This window comes from Haliotis rubra, unplaced genomic scaffold (assembly GCF_003918875.1).
Source record: "Haliotis rubra isolate DU_JTF1 unplaced genomic scaffold, ASM391887v1 Scf206, whole genome shotgun sequence".
NCBI classification, from domain to species: Eukaryota; Metazoa; Mollusca; class Gastropoda; order Lepetellida; family Haliotidae; genus Haliotis; species Haliotis rubra.
In genome coordinates, this window is record NW_025766070.1 from 1355150 (window position 1) to 1376754 (window position 21605).

At 38.4% G+C, this 21605-nt stretch overlaps 1 protein-coding gene across 1 annotated transcript in view; it reads left to right on the plus strand.

Annotated features, from left to right (window-relative positions):
• LOC124276132 (kinesin-like protein KIF26B) overlaps positions 1-21605 on the plus strand; it is a 205052-nt gene that overhangs the window by 106850 nt on the left and 76597 nt on the right. Inside the window, 1 exon segment of the mRNA XM_046711803.1 lies at positions 19358-19523. Within this exon segment, the coding sequence (XP_046567759.1) occupies positions 19358-19523 (166 nt within the window).

Genomic DNA, 21605 nt, shown 5'->3' on the forward strand with positions numbered 1-21605 from the left:
GCTGTGATATTGCTGCTCACTCACTCACTCACTCACTCACTCACTCACTCACTCACTCACTCACTCACTCACTCACTCACTCACTCACTCACTCACTCACTCACTCACTCACTCACTCACTCACTCACTCACTCACTCACTCCTCACTCACTCTCACTCACTCACTCACTCACTCACTCACTCACTCACTCCTCCTCACTCACTCACTCACTCACTCACTCACTCACTCACTCACTCACTCACTCACTCACTCACTCACTCACTCACTCACTCACTCACTCACTCACTCACTCTCACTCACTCACTCACTCACTCACTCACTCACTCACTCACTCACTCACTCACTCACTCACCCACCCACTCACTCACTCACTCACTCACTCACTTTGACCTAAAAGTATATGCTTTACCAAAAGCTCATGCTTTATTCCTCACATCAGTACAGGAAAGCCTGTTCTTGGAAGTCTCCCAGGGAATGGCTGAAATGTTCCTGGAAACAGCCTAAAATCACTCACTCACTCACTCACTTACACCCCTGGAGTTACTTCAGTAAATGTTTGACATCTATGAATTCAACTTTTTTTTTCATCTGAATCTCTAAGAAGGAAATATTCTCCCCATGTAGCTCCTAATTCATTGAGTCACCAAACACTTGCCAAAATCCTGGAACCGGGAATTGGATTCCAAACCATCAAGATGCATGAGGATGGGAAAAAACATGAGTTCTGTTAGTATATATAAGACCTCTAAATCCAACTTTTTCAAAGATTATTTGATTCCACAGCAAGACAATATTCCAGCCACGTAGCCACCAGATTCATTGTATCACCCAAAACTTGTAGACCATGAAAACAAGGATTAGATTCGGAACCATCAAGATGGATGAGATTCTAAAAAAACATGAAGTTATGTCAGTCAGGTTTTGCAGGTGAGGTTGTCATTTGCGTATGTATCCTGTTTGGACATATCTGTCGCCATCTTCAGGCTGGTGGCTTATGTGTGACACCTGCAATGTACATCGTCAATAGCCTGAAAGGGAGACGAAGGCACGACACATAAGTGGCAGTCGATATCCAATTAGGAGATGCATACGAAAGCCTTGTAAAACACAACAGTGGTCAATAAACTATGCATGGGAGATAGAGGGGTCATAAAAACATGACACCCTTCCGAAAATGGAAATTAAGTATGATAGATGTGTTGTCATTATAGCATAAAAGTGTTGTCATTTGGTCATTATTATTTGCTTTATTTTATGTTGATATTCTGTATTTATGCATCAAACAATAAATCCTGACTTTGATCACTTTGTACCAAGTGACTGATTTGTCGTTTTCTCTGGATATTTTTTCAGATGTTTCAAAACTTCAAGCAGATTTAAACTTGGTGTAACTGTGGAAAGATCTGTTATCAATCAGTTTTGTCAGTTTTGAGAAGGAACTGAGTGAAACCACCCCATGTCACTTCACATACCCTGTTATTAACAAGTTATGCAATAAATCAAACTTTGACATGACAGGACAGCAAGCCACACAAACCATATGGCCGATACCTCTTGTCTTTAATCCGCTGACGTAAAGGGATGAGCGATAAAAACAAAGCTGACATAAACAAATGTCTTGAAAAAGATAAAAGCAATTATGATAACCCCTGATAATAACATGCCATGTTGAAAAACATCTGAATGAAAAAAATTCTTGACATGTAAAAAATATGTTGCTTTAAGATGCTTGTATGAAACAAAAACACACGCTGTAATGGTGTAGGTGATATTTGAATAATGATCTCATTTCTCTTGCCCATTCTGCCATCATCAATCTAGCCTTGTACACTGCATATTGAAATGTTCGCCTTAATCATTGTGCTAACTTGAAGACCCCTCACTGAATTCTACTTTCAAATAAAGATTGATAGTCAGGGCATAGGAACTTGGCACATCGTTTCATTTCCCCAAATTATGCGTGAGTTATATATTCACAACATCCTTATGTCTTACTGCAGGAATCAGGAGAGAAATCTTGAGATGATCTTCTGCCGAGATCATCTATTTTGATCATGGTTATTTGATCCTTACAAAACATTGAATAAAACATATTGTTCAGGAATCCCTGCTTCAGGGCTAAAGCTTCAGGTTTAGCAATCACAATGTAATTGCCCAAATTTTGTTACCACACATTCTAAGTAGTGTTCTTAGGCAAGAGTTTGAATAAGTATTTAAATATTTAAAGAACCATTACAAGTATTTAAATACTTATACAATAATATGTAGTTAAGCTAACTTGTTTTAAACGTGAATTTCCATTAAGAAAAATGAAACAAGAAAACGAACCTTATTTGATTCTCATTTGATGTATGTTTCTGTTAAATTGCTACTTAATAATTTTTAAGAATTTGCTTTTTGGAATTAACAAAGATTCATTATGTTTGTCAAGAATCTGTACCAAACATAAAAAATGTTTTGACCAGAGAAAATTTATGTGCTTTCGTTGTTTTCAACTACATGTATATATAAGTGAGTACCCAGAAGGTAAGAGGTTGTAAATATGACTTTGTAAGGATTTTCAAGTTAGCTGTATTGCATATGGTCACATATAGATATAGACAAAGATAATTGATAAAAGTAACCTGGGACATTTTATAAAATACTTGTCATTGTAACTGGGTACTACAAATGTTTCAAATTGATCTGTATGAATTGGCACCTGGTGGTAGGATGTTAACTTTTGGTATTTGAGGCACTACATATACCAATCCATTCATGAAAGGAGCAGTTTGGAACTGGAGAAACAACTGTATAAGGCACAACTAGTTGTATTTGCTGTGAAGAGTTGCTTCCCTTAACCATTCAAGGATCTGCTGGTCATTTGCTGAAGTATCCATAACTGTGGGTCTGTAGACATTATGCAAAGAATGGTTTCACCAGATGGTAAACAGACACAAAATTAATTGCTCTACCTTCAAGCAAACATGATGTGGTGTGTGGGCTATCATTTCCAAAGCATTCTTAAACGCAATACAATTTCAGTGTTCAAGACTTTATTTTCACATGGTTAGGACAAACCATGGCATTAGGATGGAGTTTGATTATATGGATAATTGTTTGTTGGGGATCTGTACTCAATATCCTTGACAGGAACCAACAGTTACAATTCTCTCTCCTTCATTGAGAAATGTTTTTACTTGCTGTGTTGGAGATAAATATTTTAAGAATTACTTGTACACCTTATCGCCAGGGCATCTCCTGTTTTCCACAGGCTGCATGATAAACGTCAAAAGAATGAATGCTAACAACTTAAAACCTGTGCTCACTTCTGAAATGGTTCTAATGATTTGTATGCTATTACAAACATAAAGTGTGAATTTAGTGGTTTTAAACTTCTAAAAAAGGTTGAAATATGCTAATTAGTTCAGTGGGAAGCCATTTAAACTTGTGACATTATGCTTTGTGACACAATTCCCACTTTGCCTCTGTGTCACAGTTTGCAATAACTTATGATTGTTTCATGGGAATTCTGAAGAGACTGGTAGTTTGCAACACTGTCAGGATGCACAGATAGTCCATTCTCTCATGCGATCCATCTTTCACAGCTCTACTTCTTCATTGCTTCTTCATCGACAATCTGTCTACAAGGAGGCCATCTATAGCCAAATCACAGTACCTCAATGCACCAAAAATCTACCAATAAGACAAGGTTACACACTTCTTCCCTCAGTCTTAGTGTTAATTACCAGGTTCATCTCCACAACACTCTACCCTTGACCAGGCTCCATGTGATCTACACCAAGATTCAATGAGCACTGTAATTTGTTCGCCAAGCAGTATTGGGCTTGCATGCAGTGAGCATCACCGCTGGCTTGCTTGCTTCCTTCACTAACGATCGGCTCAAGTAGTCTCTCGGTTGGTGTGCTGCTCTGTGCAGTATTCGCTCCTTACTTACCACAGTGTGTAGAACTAAGGCTGCTGACTGTACAACTATGGTAGACTGGGGATTATTTCGATGTAAGGATTAAATTCACTGTCAACGATGAGTCGGTGAGTTTCATTTCAGTTCTTATTGTGAACAATTTGATTTTGCATTTGTATCAGCTGTTGAATTGGATAGGTTAAAGGTTATGTTTTAAGCTAAGTATGTTTGCACTAAGCTGTTCTGTGAGGTGTCGACTCTTTGCTGTCACTAATATTAGCGTCATCAGGTGATCAAACGCTGACCGTAATCCTGCGGTACTATCAGCTGGTTACCTGTAGTATCACATATTTACCTGCCGTAAAGATGGATGCAAAATATGGACTGTAATCAATAGAACAATCTGTAATACCTTGACACTTTATGTATCATAATGCAATCTTTCATCATTTATGTTGATATTTTTATGAGAAAGGTATTTATAGTGTATTGATCATTATGCAAATTGTATGTGATATATATATGTACTTGGAGGTCATGTCTGTATATGTTCAATATTAACACAGGGCTGGGGTATTATCAGCCATATTTAGGGCTGCACTGTTAAGGATATATGATACTCACCAGTTATTCTGTGTTGCAAGGATTTTGAAGGAATCTTTTTATATCTTAGTGTTTTAACCTGAGAATTATTTTTGAGAGAATGTTGTTTTTTATATGTTTTTTTTTACAGATTTATAGATTTATTAATTAATCAATTGATTCTTGTAAAAAATTATATTTCCTCCATTCAAACCAGGAACAAATGTAGTGATCAGTAGAGGACATCTTTGTTTTGCTGTTAAAGTAAAGAATCCCCACACATTCATCTGTTTCATGTCCACCATTGCACTGATTCCCTACAGTGCGGTGAGCTATTATGCTGAGTAAACATTTCTACACAAACATATTGTTCCTTGGACTGATAGATCAAATTCACACCTGAATACATCTCCATTGCATATAAGGATCCATTTCTCACCAAAATAAATCCCCATCGCCTATATGGATCGAGTTCACACCTAAGCCCATCTGGGGAATATGTACGGTTAACCAATGCCCATCTTCACATATCATACTAGCAGATATAGATCATTGAGAGAGGGGACTCTCTGGACCTCTTACAGAGTGTCTGTTCCACATTAATGGCCGATTCTTTATTCAACAATCATGTTTCCATTGCTCTGACTGTGATTGGCCTTAAACTGTATGTGGTCAGCCTACTAGGTTGATGATCCCCTTAAGCCGCAGGTAAATCCCTCTAATGCTATCTCATTGCTTCTCCAACACTTCCCCACCACATCTCCCATATATCAACAATATTTCTTTCAGCACATGGTTAGTTTTCTCGATTATGTGACTGTTTGTTGCTTGGACAATCTATTTCTGCGCTGATTCTCTTGCGTTTATGGATTAGTGTTGTATATTGAAGCATTTCTCGTGTTCGCAGGTTAAGAATATTGATCAGGCGATGAGCACGGGTCGTGTGGCTTTCGCTGCTCAGTTAGGTGGTCGTATAGCTGGGAAGTTTAGACTTGTTTGCATGTTGACATTGCTTCCATTGACATTAAAAGAACAGGATGGGAAAAACTTGCGACGTGAAGTGTGTATGATGGCGTGGGTCAGGAAAGGTGCTAAAAGCTCTCGGGGAGCCATTAATCACTGGTGGTGATCAGAATGCTGGCCGGTCCTCTTATTGATCAGCCCCCCAGTGCCCACAACATTGACGAAGAAAGTACCCAACGATAATGAATCCAATTTCACACCACGGAAGTGGCTGTTTTCCTTGACTATATCCAAGGGACAGAGTCTCGCTTATCCAGACCATAATCTCATACGTTGCAGGTTTTCGTGCATGTCCTGTCAAACGCGGCTGTCGTAACACTGAAGTCGTTAATGGGCAGCAGTTGTTCGACAACATATGCAGAATCATCATGCTTTGACCCATCAGGAATTGTGGAGCTGTTACTATCTCCACTATGACTTCGGCCATTCGAAAGCATTAGCATTGAAATTGACTCGTTTACTCAGAATGCCTGAGCAGCATATCCTAGCAGGAATTAGGAAGGTGCGAACACATAAATAAATAGACTAGGAGGGGAGAAGTAATTAATAGCCCGGTAGACCGCTGTATCTATTAATTACTTTACTGGTAAAACAAATTGAGAAATGGGGAGCACACATTCCATATTCTTATGCAGGGGTCATTAAAGCTACACTGCTAGAACTGAAGTGGGAATATATTTTGAAACTTGTTGATTTTTCGGTGTTGTGCTTTTAGGGGGGCCTAAATTTGCTTCGAAATGAGTTTGATACACTCATGTTACTGATGTAGTCAATTAGAAGAAAAAATATGTTGTAATGCAATCTAAACCTTCATGAATTGAGAGTAGTTTGTCGTCTGTTGCAAGTCATCAGATTTGTCACAGGTCTGAGAACATTCTCGATAAAAATGGCTCTGAGCAGCATATAAGATGAGGTCCATTTGTATCATTGCAATTACTGCCCTGTCATCTGAGAGTGTTTATTCAGTGATGGTAGCTCTTTACTGCATTGAACTTTGATAGCTACCAGGGAAGGTGATGTAGCAAAGTGGTACAGTTGGCCCATTCGCAAATCCTGGATTAATGTGTGAAGTCCATTTCTGGTGTCCCCTGCCTTGATGGGGCTGGAATATTGTTGGAAGTGACATAAAACTCACTTATTCAAACTACCACTCATTCACTCACTCACTCACTCACTGGAATATTGTTAAAAATGACATAAAACTCACTCACTCAAACCACCACACACACATTCACTTACTCAAAGTACCACTCACTCACTCACTGAAAGAGACATAAAACACACACACTCACTCAAACCACCACCCACACTCACTTACTCAAGCTACCACTCACTCACTCTCTCACTCAAACCACCACCCACACTCACTTACTCAAGCTACCACTTACTCAGTGAAACCACTATCCACACTCACTTACTCAAGCTACCACTCACTCACTCACTCAGACCACCACCCACACTCACTTACTCAAGCTACCACTCACTCACTCAAACCACCAACCACACTCACTTACTCAAGCTACCACTCACTCACTCACTCAAACCACTACCCACACTCACTTACTCAAGCTACCACTCACTCACTCTCTCACTCAAACCACCACCCACACTCACTTACTCAAGCTACCACTCACTCACTCACTCACACCACTCACACTCACTTACTCACTTGCTTCACTCACTTCCTCACTCACTCCAAACCACCACCCACACTCACTTACTCAAGCTACCACTCACTCACTCAAAACCACCACACCCACACTCACTTACTCAAGCTACCACTCACTCACTCTCACTCAAACCACCACCCACACTCACTTACTCAAGCTACCACCACTCACTCACTCACCACCCACCACCCACACTCACTTACTCAAGCTACCACTCACTCACTCACCACCCACTCACTCAAACCACCACCCACACTCACTTACTCAAGCTACCACTCACTCACTCACTCAAACCACCACCCACACTCACTTACTCAAGCTACCACTCACTCACTCAAACCACCACCCACACTCACTTACTCAAGCTACCACTCACTCACTCACTCAAACCACCACCCACACTCACTTACTCAAGCTACCACTCACACTCAAGCTGCTCCAATCACTCAAACCACCACCCACACTCACTTACTCAAGCTACCACTCACTCACTCACTCACTCAACCACCACCCACACTCACTTACTCAAGCTACCACTCACTCACTCACTCAAACCACCACCCACACTCACTTACTCAAGCTACCACTCACTCACTCAAACCACCACCCACACTCACTTCTCAAGCTACCACTCACTCACTCACTCAAACCACCACCCACCACTACCCACTCAAGCACCTCACTGCATACCACCCACACCTCCTCTCACTCCTCAACCCCACCACCCATACTCACTTACTCAAGCTACCACTCACTCACTCAAACCACCACCCACACTCACTAACTCAAGCTACCACTCACTCACTCAAACCACCACCCACACTCACTCACTCAAACCACCACCCATACTCACTTCTCAAGCTACCACTCACTACGTGCACTCACTCACTCACTCACCTCACTCACCACCCACTCACTTCACTCACTCACTACCACTCACTCACTCAACCACCACCCAGGTAGACTGAAGGGCATGACAAACATACTATACATCATGTTGGAACAATTTTCTCATCATCAATATGTACTGTCTCTGCTTGCTAGTTTTAAAGAAAGAATTGTAAATAATACCGAATACCATTTTGTGTTTTGTACATGAATTACATATTATCACAATACTCGCAAGTTACTTTCAGGAAATCAATAAAGTCATGTGCCACTGCTGCCTGATCCCTGTATCGGTACCAGAAACCTAGCCACATATTTACCACTATTTACCAAGTTCCAGAGAAACAGAATACTAATAGCAGTTCCAGCTGAAAAATTCATCTTGACATTTCTGACCCCTGTCAAAGTTATTTTGTCAAACTGCAGGTGGTTGATCTCCTGATGTAGGTGACCCAGGGGACCCTGCTCATGTGTCGTGTCTGTGGGTGATTCTGACACCTTATGACAATGCATTATGACAACCCTCTGTTGGGATGTATAGATTAGCAGGAACATTCTGGTGACCAGGAGAAACATTCCTGGCATTGATGCCGATGTTGCTATGTTTATGGATGTACTTGTTTATTCTCAATCAGCGTTTTGGGACTAGTTCTTGGATTTCATTGTAAAGACCGTTATAGCTGATGTTATGATTTTGTTTACTGATAAATTTGAAGTACATGTTGGGAGCTGAGAGGATTTCACATTGAATGGCAAGCTCATAGAAATATTTGATAGCAACAACCCTCTTGGGGATCATGCCGTCAAATTGGAAAATTATGTTAAGAAAATAAAACTATGTTCATGACCTCTCAGCAAGTGTTTTTCACATTGTATTCAATGTGTAGGGAAGTACATGGTTAGGAATTATGGCAGTTTGATATGATACCATAGCTGCTTATATGGAATGAGAAAGAGAAATATAAAGCAAGGTCACTGTAAAGGTCATTCTAGATGGATTCAGGAGCAACCATTTAATACATGGAGGTGGGAGATGGGCTTGGGCGATATGGATCATTGTTAGACATGGAATATTTTTCTCTGAAAGGTGGAACCAAAAAAATGGTTTTTAAACTCCTGACACATCCTGCATATCAAATGATGATTATTTGTTTTGAAAACAGAAGCTCAAAACCCAGCATTTTAGGGGGAACGAACTATATTTTTTTTAGGGAAAAGGTTGGGAAAAAACTAAAAAATTCGGCCTGTTGCAGCACAGTCCCAGTTTAATCAGATTTCATCATGTAAGAAATGCATCTTATCTTTGACAAACTGATTTGTTTCTTCAACATTTTGACAATGTTTCTTCAAGATTACAGATTGCTTGTGTCAACCTCGTGGCAATATATCTTTTAGATTACTTTGTGTGTTGTTCATGAAATGAAAAGTGTGAATTTGAAATGTTGTTTGTTTCATAATCAACAGTCTTGTTTAGATTCAATTTTAAGACACTCTTTTTCTCAAATTCTGTTATGCTAAGTTTTTGAAAAAAGTGCTTTTGTAGAAAATTAAATTGACAAAATGTTGAAAAACCTGATCTTATTTGCAATTAACCTTAGAAAAGTCCAGGTTGTGTTGTATAGCTCTTTTTGCCAGGGTATCTTCCCTGTACTGTTGCATTCCTCTTGTTGCCTTAGTATCTTAACAATACTTTTGAGTATCTTAACAATACTATTGTATTCCTCTTGTTGCCAGGCTATCTTTACAGTACTTTTGTATTCCTCTTGTTGCCAGTCTATCTTTACAGTCCCTGTTGTATTCCTCTTGTTGCCTTAGTATCTTAACAATACTATTGTATTCCTCTTGTTGCCAGGCTATCTTTACAGTACTTTTGTATTCCTCTTGTTGCCAGTGCTATCTTTACAGTACTTTTGTATTCCTCTTGTTGCCAGGGTATCTTTACAGTACTATTGTATTCCTCTTGTTGCCAGGGTATCTATCTTTACAGTACTTTTGTATTCCTCTTGTTGCCAGGGTATCTTAACAGTACTTTTGTATTCCTCTTGTTGCCTTTGTTGCCAGTATCTTATATTCAACAGTACTTTTGTATTCCTCTTGTTGCCAGTCTATCTTTACAGTACTTTTGTATTCCTCCAGGTTCTTTGCAGGCATGCCAGAGTATCCTCTTTGTTGCCTCTTGTTGTCAGGGGTATCTATCTTCACAGTACTTTTGTATTCCTCTTGTTGCCAGGGTATCTTTACAGTACTATTGTATTCCTCTTGTTGCCATTCCTCTTGTTGCCAGGGTATCTTAACAATACTGTCAGTACTCTTGTATTAGTCTTTTGTTGAATTCCTCTTGTTGCCATCTTCACAGTACTATTGTATTCCTCTTGTTGCCAGGCTATCTTCACAGTACTTTTGTATTCCTCTTGTTGCCAGGGTATCTTCACAGTACTATTGTATTCCTCTTGTTGCCAGGCTATCTTCACAGTACTATTGTATTCCTCTTGTTGCCAGGCTATCTTCACAGTACTATTGTATTCCTCTTGTTGCCAGGGTATCTTCCCTGTAATGTTGCATTCCTCTTGTTGCCAGGGTATCTTAACAATACTATTGTATTCCTCTTGTTGCCAGACTATCTTCACAGTACTATCGTATTCCTCTTGCTGCCAGACTATCTTCACAGTACTATTGTATTCCTCTTGTTGCCAGGGTATCTTAACAGTACTGTTGTATTTCTCTTTTGTTGCCAGGGTTTCTTTACAATACTATTGTATTCCTCTTGTTGCCAGGGTATCTTAACAGTACTGTTGTATTCCTCATGTAGTAAGCATATCTTAATACTAGTGTTGTATTTCACATGCTGATAAGGTATCTTGATTATTGTTGTATTCCTATTCCTAATGTTGACAAAGCATGTCTAACACACATAATCATCTATTCCTCATATTGAGGTATCAGTACACTACCAAGGTGGTACTCATGTTGACAAGGTACCTTTAACAGTACTGTTCTGTTCCTCATCTTGGAAAGGTTCCTTTAATGGTATTGTATTGACTTCAGTAACAATATAGCCGGAACTGATCACTGTTTAGCATTCAGATGTAGCATGACTGAGGCCAGTACTGCAAGACATCCGACTACGGTAGAATAATTGCAGAATATGTAGACAAATCAAATGAGTGGAAGGATGAATGTTAAACAGTAGCGTATTCATGTCCCCTTGACACCAATTACATTCAATTGTCCTGGTTCTAACCTCTGGACATGATGAAGGAATAGCAGAATTCAATTCACGTCTGAACATTGACCCACTTTTCTTGCTTATTCTTCTCTATAGACTCTATCCTAGAGTGTTCAACTTCATGTTTGTTACCCTTGGCTGTTTTCTACAGACATGGGTCTTCAGATTAATCTGTATATGGTTTGTTCAGAGAGTTCTAAGTTGGACCCCATGTTATAAAGTTGGAGTTTGGAGTATAACATTTGGATTGTGTCATGTCCTTTGTGTCCTATATTTCTGTCCTTGTCCTTTCTGTTATTTGGCCTCACTTCACAATGCCATCTTAGCACTGTGACTAGCCTGTGAGAGTTACAACCACCTTAACGCTGAGATCCCTTTGGCGGAACCTGGGTGTTTCAGGATGGTGGCCACTAAGGAAGCTAGCACCTGGCAGACTGTGTATTATCAAACCTCATATACATTGACTGTCCTATAGACTCAGACTCACAGGCTTCTCTGTGTACTAGCGATATTGGTTACCATGACAACAATTGTGTTCGCTCACTCAACCTATTGGTATCATCCAACCCCCTTAATGATAATAATAGTTTCTATGATATGAATAAACTAAGCGAAGTCATTTGACCAAGCAGTCATGTTATTAACCATCAGTCTAACCATCTGACCGCCTCCGTGGTGTAGTGGTTAGAGCATCCGCCCGGAGAGCGGAAGGTCGCGGGTTCGATCCCCGACCGCGTCATACCAAAAGACATTAAAATATGGTACTTGTTGGTCCCTGCCTGGCGCTCAGCATTAATGGGTACAACAAGGACTGGTCGGCTCGGAGTCAGTATAATGTGTCTGAGTGGGGTATTCATGCTTCACTGCAGCATGGTATCTCAGTGGGCTAGCACTATAAAACCAGCTTCAGTCTGGGCTAGTACAAGCAGCCACACATACATACACATGCATGCACGTTGTCTTATGAGCGAAATATTCTCAAGCACAACGTTAAAGCCAATTTCATCTCACCTCACCTAACCATCTATTTAGCAATAAATGTTAATACCTAACTGTGTGTGGTGTAAGAGTATGTAGTAGTGGATCTGCTTATTTCTTTTACTTAAATAAAATTGTTAAACTTCCTACATAAAAGTTTCATAAACTTTATTTTGTTGTGTTATTGCTTGGTCAATGCGATTTACTTTTTCTTAAAAATGAGAATAAATATTAAAAAAACAGAAGAAAAACAACCAAGACCAAGCAAAAAAATAACCCCACGAGTTTTGACTCATCATTCAAAGCGTCATATCACAGACAAGAACGCAATCACAAGTTTTAGACTCAGACTGACCACAAGGTCTGTGGGCGTCCTCCAGATATGAAGGCTTGTTTGTGGAGATTGACAGGGATTGGCCTCCTTTTACTATAGGTACATGTCTGACTTAATAGCTAACATCTTGTGGCCCAGACAGTCTTCTGGCTTTCTTGACAAGATGGAATGCAAATGGCAGCACACACTATGACATAACATTTTTCACATTTCCAATCTCCTTCATAAACTTTCCATGAATTTAGACGAGTTTCTAGGCTTGGCTTTATTCCTGGTGTTGCCACTGTAACCATATGTTGAACATGCAACCTGGAAAAGTATTTACGGTCATCATGTTATGCTCACTGGTATATGTCCCTCCATGTATACTGACTTCAAACATGCCTATGGTGCTTGGTCTGGGAGCACTGGAGCAATAAAATCCTTCTTGCTGACTATTTTTTCTTTCATTCATCTTTTAGGGTTGAACGTCGATCAAAGCAATTGATTTGTGAATTATCGCTGTTTGCAGTTCACTTAATCACTTTGTCTTTCCTCCAAGTTTTGATTCAGATGAGCTGTCAATATGCCTGTGTTGATTTCTACACCCATAGAATCAATACAGAAATGGTAAGGAATGGTTTTCAGGTGATCAGTGCCAAGCTCTCGCAAGGAAGTGATGATGGCACATATACAATCTCACAGTCTGCTGCTCAGCCTGTTAAGCCTGGGCCGGCACCGGAGAACTTATATGTCACCCCATGATTTATATAGTACACCCACAGGACCAATAATTGCAGCCCAAACAGTTCTTGTTTCACACCTCTTAGTCTTGACAGATGAGAAAACACATTCTCTACCACTGGACATTGATGAGAACCTAAATCATTTGAACCTAAAATGCTGAAGATGGGATTGCCCTACAAACTAATTTTTATGATTCCCTAGACATTTTATTGACTTGTTTATAAAGTATAAAAGTATTCCCCACGTACTCATTTCAAATAGAAAATTTAATCAGTAGTCTTTTATACAAAGTGTGTAATTTTTTCTTTATTTTATTAACCTTGAATGATTTTTATGATATACTTATGCCAATAATGGTTGTCACCCACCTCCCCAAACCAACCCCATACACACCTCACACCCACACCCCACACCCCCTCTCCAATTAAAAAAATTGAAGGGGGTGACAACCATTATTGGCATGAGTATATTTTTGATAATGTCATTTTGACTTATTTTATGTATTTTTACTGGGTTTTTTAAGTTGTTAGGGAAGCTTGGTTTCGATTCTATCACTTAAACCATAGCTATTTCGGTTTTCATATCATATGGTAATGTCAGTCCTGTTTTAGACTGCTGGTTTCTGATGTAAAATCTTCATATTAGGTTTTTCATGTTAATATAGTTTTCACTGATATCCTATGGCAAGAGAATGTCAAGATCGTTTTACTTCACAGAAGGACATAGATTTAGCCTCTTTTGAAGGTGCCAACTCAGTAATTACTTAAAGAATGGGGGAACTAAGAATTTGGAGATTTATCAAGAGTTATATCTGCTCCAAAAGAAACCATCAGAATACTACTGGAATTATTTTGACAAGGAAGTGGTGTAATCAGAGCGATAGCGCAACATCAGCAAAAATACTGAAGTCCTGATTGATTAGTCTATGGACCAATCTGTCCATGCAGAAATATAGATGCTAAACAAGAGGGACTGTTTGTTAGTACAAAAAGATAATGGCAAGTTGTCTGCCAAAATAAACTTTTCTTTTATACTCTCAATAATCCCGGCAAGCTCCTTGAGACCCCCAAATCCCTAACACCGTTTGAACGTGTATATCAGATTTAGGTTTTGCATAAGTGAAGAGATTTCATCCTTCAACCTACACCCATTTGTGAATGTGAAGAGTACACATTATATGCCAATATAGGTATTATCTACATTTTTCACATTCATAACAAAGCTTGTCTTTGTCGGTTAATTCTCGTGAATCACAATTGAGCTCACTTTGATAAGGCCATCATAACAGTTCTTTTGTAGTCATGTTTCATCATCACAGAAGAGTTTTAGCATGGTAATTTTTTGTTGTATGTTTTTTGAAACTCAATCCATCTGGCGACCGCCATGGAAGCTTTGTAATTAGTTGTCAGGTAAACAGTACCATGTGTTTGGTGAAGAATTCTGCTTTTCTGCTAAACCTGTAAAATGTGCCTCACATTTGTGGGCATAAAATCATCAAGTAACACATATACTCTCCTCTTCACAAGACTGCATGGCTGTTGAAAATGGGAAGAATTTTTACATTGAAGTTGCTCTAAAAATAGTTTGTTACTCCTGATGTTGGAAATATTTGGTGCCACTTACAGCATTGGCATGATTGGATTAAATGTCACATAGATTTAGATTTAGTTCAGTGGCCTTGATGTTTGAAAATACTGAGTGTTGAAATGACAAATTTTATATGGAACGTAATCTATAAAACACAATTTTTGGGTGTAATATTATCACTTGCTGAAATCCAGCAGTGTCAATCAAGTTGACATGAGTGTTGATTTCAGGGTAAACACATGAAGGGTCCCTTGTGCTATGCAGGAATTATTTGATCAGCTGATAGAATGTTAACATTTAATCACAACTCTGAAATTAATATTTTCAAGCACAATGGTGCTTAACCTCAACAATATTGTAGAATACAATTGCTCACCCAACTGACTCTGGACAATTTAAATGGTATTTTACAACTAAAAGACTAAAATCTAAGGAAAGATTAAAAGTAGATTGACAGAGACACACAACTAGGCTATTATTGGTTTTGCCATTTTGCAAAAACACTTAAAATTAAAAAGTTTTAAAAGCACTTCTTAGTACCTGAGGATGATACTTTCAATAGGTTTGTCTCAGATAACCAGTAACCTTTTTCCAGAAATATTTGCCCTGATGTGATCTGGTAGCCAAAGACGTCTCTGACTGTTGTCTTATCTTGCTGCTAGGTGGTGATACGATCTGAAGGTAGACTATAACCACCACCTTTCAGCTATAACATTGTAGCGTGAATACATTCTCAGAATACACTTTTTGTGGCTTTGTTGATTGTAAAAACAGCAGTGTGTCTTACTGTGTTTGGGGGATTTAAAAGTGAGACATTCTTTTCTTGGTGCCAAGTCTTTTGTTCCATGAAAAAATCTCCCATACAAAATTGGCATTCAGTATCAGGATTTTTTTGCAGTGCCTGCGAACAATTCCATCAGAAATCTTGCTCCTGGCTGACTTAAAGGCTCATTCCCGTATTGGTATTTGGTCACCTCTGAGGTCTTATGGTGAGAGAGAGAGAGAGAGAGAGAGAGAGAGAGAGAGAGAGACAGAGAGAGAGAGAGAGAGAGAGAGAGAGAGAGAGAGAGAGAGAGAGAGAGAGAGAGAGAGAGACACATAGCAGACACACAGAGAGAGAGACACAGAAACACACATAGCACACACACACAGTGACAGACTGACACCAGACACACGCATTGCTATATAGGTGCAATATATTTAACCTCATTTCACCTCAGCTCAAGATCTCTATCATTTCCGTTCAGTATTACTATAACATTCAAAGGAGAAACAATTTGTATTACGTTTGAAGTGTAAATGGATACAGAGCAAAATAAAAACAGTAACAGATTTAAAGTGTTAAACCTTTTTTTTAAAATCAGGAATAGCTTTAATTTTGGTTGTATACAATTATAGCAAATCTCTTAAGGTTTTGAAACAACAAAGAATTCACAACCATTCCAATCAAATATTTATTCTAAAAGTCCATGTCTACGTTTGTTGAGAAATTTACACTAAAGGCTCCCCTTAATCAGAGGGGAATAATTTATAGACTGTCTGATCTTTCACATTAAGGCTACCACTCTTGTTACATATGTTTAGCGTGTACATCGCTTGGTGTCACCTGTATCCAAACATTGAGAAAACAAAGTTGTATTGACCAGGGAAGCCTTTGAAGTTGAAAGCAAGCAAAAACAGAAGAGCAGCTTTAACTAATTTGGTATCATTTTCTTTACTTCAGGGATGGACCTGATAGTGGGGCAAAAAATTGAACTAGATTATGGTATTAGAGGGGATGCTCTAGGATGTAAACAGAGAATACATGTACACTAATCTTGTAGACTCTGTGGCATTTCCAGGAGCTATGGCACCATCTCTGGAGACCAAATTTGTATGCTTGACAGCAATAATATGTGCAGCCTTGCTGCCTTGTCTGTTAAGGGTGCATAACCTTTTTACAATTTTTACATGGACCGTGGTTAGATATCATGAAATGAATCTGGATAGTATTCACGAAGTTTCAGCATTATAGCAGCTGTGTTTATTTGATTATTACTTTGTTCAATGATGTCCCTGGCTTCAATAATGGCTTTATGAGGCTGAAAAAAATGAACTTGAAATGAAAACAATATCGATCACAATGGGGCATTTTTATATTGATGTAGACATGTACATGAGAAGAAAATCTAATACTTCTTGTATGTTTCGATGTTGGATGGTTTTCATTGTTTGATAATGTGCCCATCTCATTGGGGATGTGAAGAGAAAAGAGCCATAGGTTGTGAAAGAAGTGGATGTAAAAAGGAAACTTCAACACACATTTCAGTCATTCAGCATGCTGGGAGCTGGTTAACCATGATTTCTAGCACAAGGTCTTGGCTCAGGTTAGCAAGAGAAGTAAATCAGTCGAGTTTGAGAGAAATTTGGAACAAGGCCAACTGAAGCTTCAGAAATCTGGATTTTCCCCAAACATTTATTTGAGGAGTATGCTTGCTGGAACCTGTGCGTGAAGATCGGATAATCAGGGTGTATGATCGGAGATTGATGTTATAAATCGGGATGATGGGATTGGAATCCCCCCAGGAAAGCATGGATCCTCTCAGTCCATGCCAGATGAGCGATTGAGTCTAGGCATTGGTTCTGTTGAAGAACAGTCGGCAAATAAATTCATTGTTGTAGTGTCTTAAACAAGGATCTCAAGCTCCAGAAATAAACTGTAAATACTTGCTGAATCAGTTTGGCAGATTATTGTATTTGCAGATTTTTAATTTACATTCTTTACCATAATCAGTAATGAATGGCTCTTATGGAGTATCAAAGTGGATATTGTCCAGATTAACAGTAATCGGTAATGAATTGTTGTTATGGAGTAACACATGGAATATTGTCCAGATTAGCAGTAACCAGTAATCAGTGTTTGTTGTGGGGTATCAAAGTAGATATTGCCAGGGTTAGCAGTAATAAGTAATGAATTGTTGATGTAGAGTTACAGTGTAGATATTGTCCAGATGACACAGCAAAGTTGTTTAGTTTTATGAGACATGAAAAGATGTTAAAATGGTTGAGGTCAGCAAGATTTGAGAGATGATATCGTATGATTGCCATGATGACCAATCTTCTCTCTCCCCCACCCATAATATATGACCATGACACAAGCTGATATAAATCGAGCACAACATCACAATGAACAATAATCATCTGTGTTGAAAGTCAAATGTGAAATGATTTCTGATGATATATATAGTTCCACTCCTACATATAGCTGTAGTATCTAAACTTAAGTTCTTGGGTGGATCATAGCCTTGCTCCAAGGCTGTTCTGAAGGCTAAGTTACCTGTGAAGGTCCAGGTTAGAATGGTCTTCAGTAACCCAAGCTTGTCGTAAGAGGGGACTAACAGGATCAGGTGGTCAGGCTTGCTGGCTTGGTTGACACATGTCATCGGTTCCCAATTGCGCAGATCGATGCTCAAGCTGTTGATCACTGGATTGTCTGGTCCAGACTCGATTATTTACAGACTGCTGCCATATAGCTAGAATATTGCTGAGTGCCACGTAAAACTAAACTCACTCACTCTCTCACTCACTGAAGGCTAAGCCCATTGATGTATAGTAATTCTATCCTTCAAAGAGGCAAGTCTAGATAAGTGGACAAGGATGCCAGTCTGTTCTTTATGATTTTTAGAAATTATCATTTAAACTATTAATTATTACCTTAGAGACTTGTGCAAGTCCAGGTGGATCACTTTGTGTTTAATGTCACACTCAGCAGCCTTCCAACTAAATGCCAACAATCTGTAAATAATCATGTCTGTACCAGACAGTTCAGTGACTGACTCGAAGAGCATTGATCCATGCAAAATGGATCAATGAAATGGAACCATCCAAGCCACTGAGTTTTGCCACCTGATCCAATTAGGTCCATTCTTAAAACAAGCATCGTTTTCTGAGGCACTATACTCTTACCCAGAATCTAGGTATGGGTCAAATAAGCAAATCCTTGATACTAGATCTCTGGTTCTGTTTATGTAAAAAGACACGTATGAAGAGACATCAATATGAAGTATTTAAAAGGCATTTTCAGCGTATGTGACATAGATATCCTATGACTATAGCAGTGATTGAAGTGACATTTCAAAGCTGAAGTATAAATGTCCTGTGGATGATATTGATTTCATCTTCATCTGTTCTCTGTATGTGACATTTTGATACAGTTACAAAAACCTTTGTGAAGACCATATATTCAAAGATACTTGTAATGGAAATGAAATGTCACATGTGTAGAATATGGACTAGAAATCCATAAGTTAATTGTGCTGAAGTGCGGTGATGTTTAGATTATCTCTGGAAAACACATCCTGACTTTGCAAGGTTATGTCGTTATGGATCTGAGTCCTCTTGATGAATCTATTACACATTAATAATCACTGTTTGACCACAGTCTTGTTTTCTCCTCCAGAGCTGCTCAGAAACTAAGCCGGAAAAAGAAGCGGCACCAGCCTCCGGATCCAGAACCCCCACCCTTCCCAACCAGTTTCTGTGATGTCATCCGTCTATCTCCACCACCAACGCCACCATGTCTGCTGCGTGGAATCAGCAGACTTACGAACCCAGGCATGGGGAAGGTACGTCACTCTGATTCTCCTCTTGTTTGTCTTTTTGGGAGTCTCATCATGTTAACATGTACTCTGAAGCTGCTTGATAGCAGGACTCCCATAGGACCAGGTCTTTAATGGCCATCTTGAAAGATACAGACATCAGAATATTTTATTGGATACTCAAGTTGGGTACCTCAAAATATACAACTCATAATGAGTAAATTATTTTCTATAACTCAAAATATATACTTATATTAGGTAGTTCTGAACATTCTGATCAGGACCTAGAAATACACAATTCATATTAGAACCTCAGAATATTCAACTCCATTGGGTACCTCAAAATAACACTTCGTATTAGGACCTAAAAATGTACAATTCAAATTAGGTACCAGTACCTCAATATACACAATTCATAGTAGGACCTATAGATATACAAAGCCATTGGGTACCTCAACATGTGCATTTCGTATTGAGACCTCAAAATATATAACTCACAATTGGTAACTCAGAAAATATCTATTAAAAGATTAGCATCAATAATCTTTACCTGGAAGAGCACCTGTATCGTCATGGATACCTGGATGCTGGAATTGTGTGGGTGTCAGGAAGGATACTGGCATCAGGAAGGATACCTTGATTGTATGATGTCTGTCTTGAAGACTGTTCGAATTTGGGCATATCCTGAAAGCGTTCCAGTAGGAAGCAGGTTCAAAACCATAATGTTTGAGAAACCATTCAGCACAATTAGCTAACACATCAAATTTGATCTTTAAATATCAACACAATTTTTAGGTATTATCTAATTACTTCCTTGGGCCATCAAACACATGTCTTATATACCGCAAGGGATCAAAAACAATTAACTACATGTACTGTGATATTTCATTCTTCTATTAATATTTATGAAAAGCATGATTTGTTTATCATATTTTGAAATTACTTAATTAATCCAGGTTTAGTGGAGGAAGTAAACTAGACTAAGCCTTTGACCTTTCTTGTTTTTTGCTAATGAATATTTATAAATAGGCTAATTAATTACAGTTTTTGTGCAAGGAACTCTGTAGCTTTTGACCTTTGACAACAAATGTGAATTATTACTGTGGTTGCTCCATTGAAATGTATGTAATGTTTTAATATTGTTCAAACCTAGAACTGAGAATATCAACTTGAACATATTTCTATAATTACATTTTATATTTTACATTATTTTACAAATTTATCATATTACAATCTGCTCTGTTAGAAATAATGCTCATCGTTTGATGGATCTTTCGTGTTTTTATCAATGGAAACATTAAATCATTATCTTATTATATTTAACATTATGTAATTACATTTAACATCATCTTATTTCATTTAAAGATTATTCCAAATTTGAGAACTTCCATGTTGTGCATGATGCAAATCTTCCTATTTGGCTCCGATTACCCAAATCTCTAGTTACAAGATTTCTTGCCTGAATGTAGATTAACATTTACATCCTGAAATTTGTTATGGAAGTTATTTACTTAAAAATATATATCTTAGAAATAAAGGATAAAATACAAATGGAGCTGAGACAAAGTTCCAAGAACCAGAGACCATATAATAGATATATTATATGGTCTCTGCAAGAACTAACCTAATCTAGACTTGCCAAATCATTCTAGACTCAAGTCAGGTTCATGTGTTATTTATATCTCCATACACAGATTCACCTCCATGCTGAAAAATGGAATGTTGTTAAGATACACTTTCTGAAAGAAGTAGGATTAAGTTTTATGGGCAAAAAGTAAGCATGCAGTATTAACTCATATGAGCGTAAAGTAAGTATACTACACTGGAAACTGGCATACTTTGCATGTAACGAGTTCACCATTACCAGGCAGAATTCTTCAAAGTGCATGATGTGGTTTTCAACATGGCGGAAGTTTGCCAGCCGTTGTGGCATGAAATTATAAACAAATTTTTCAATACTACACAGGATTATTTGTTGATCCAGGTGATCTTAATGAACAACGTTAATTTTAGCTTAAATTATGGGAGAGGAATTCTGAGATTGGCGCTGGAATTCAAATCTGTAATTATCTGATAACACTGATTCAGGAATTCATTAATTAGTTAGAA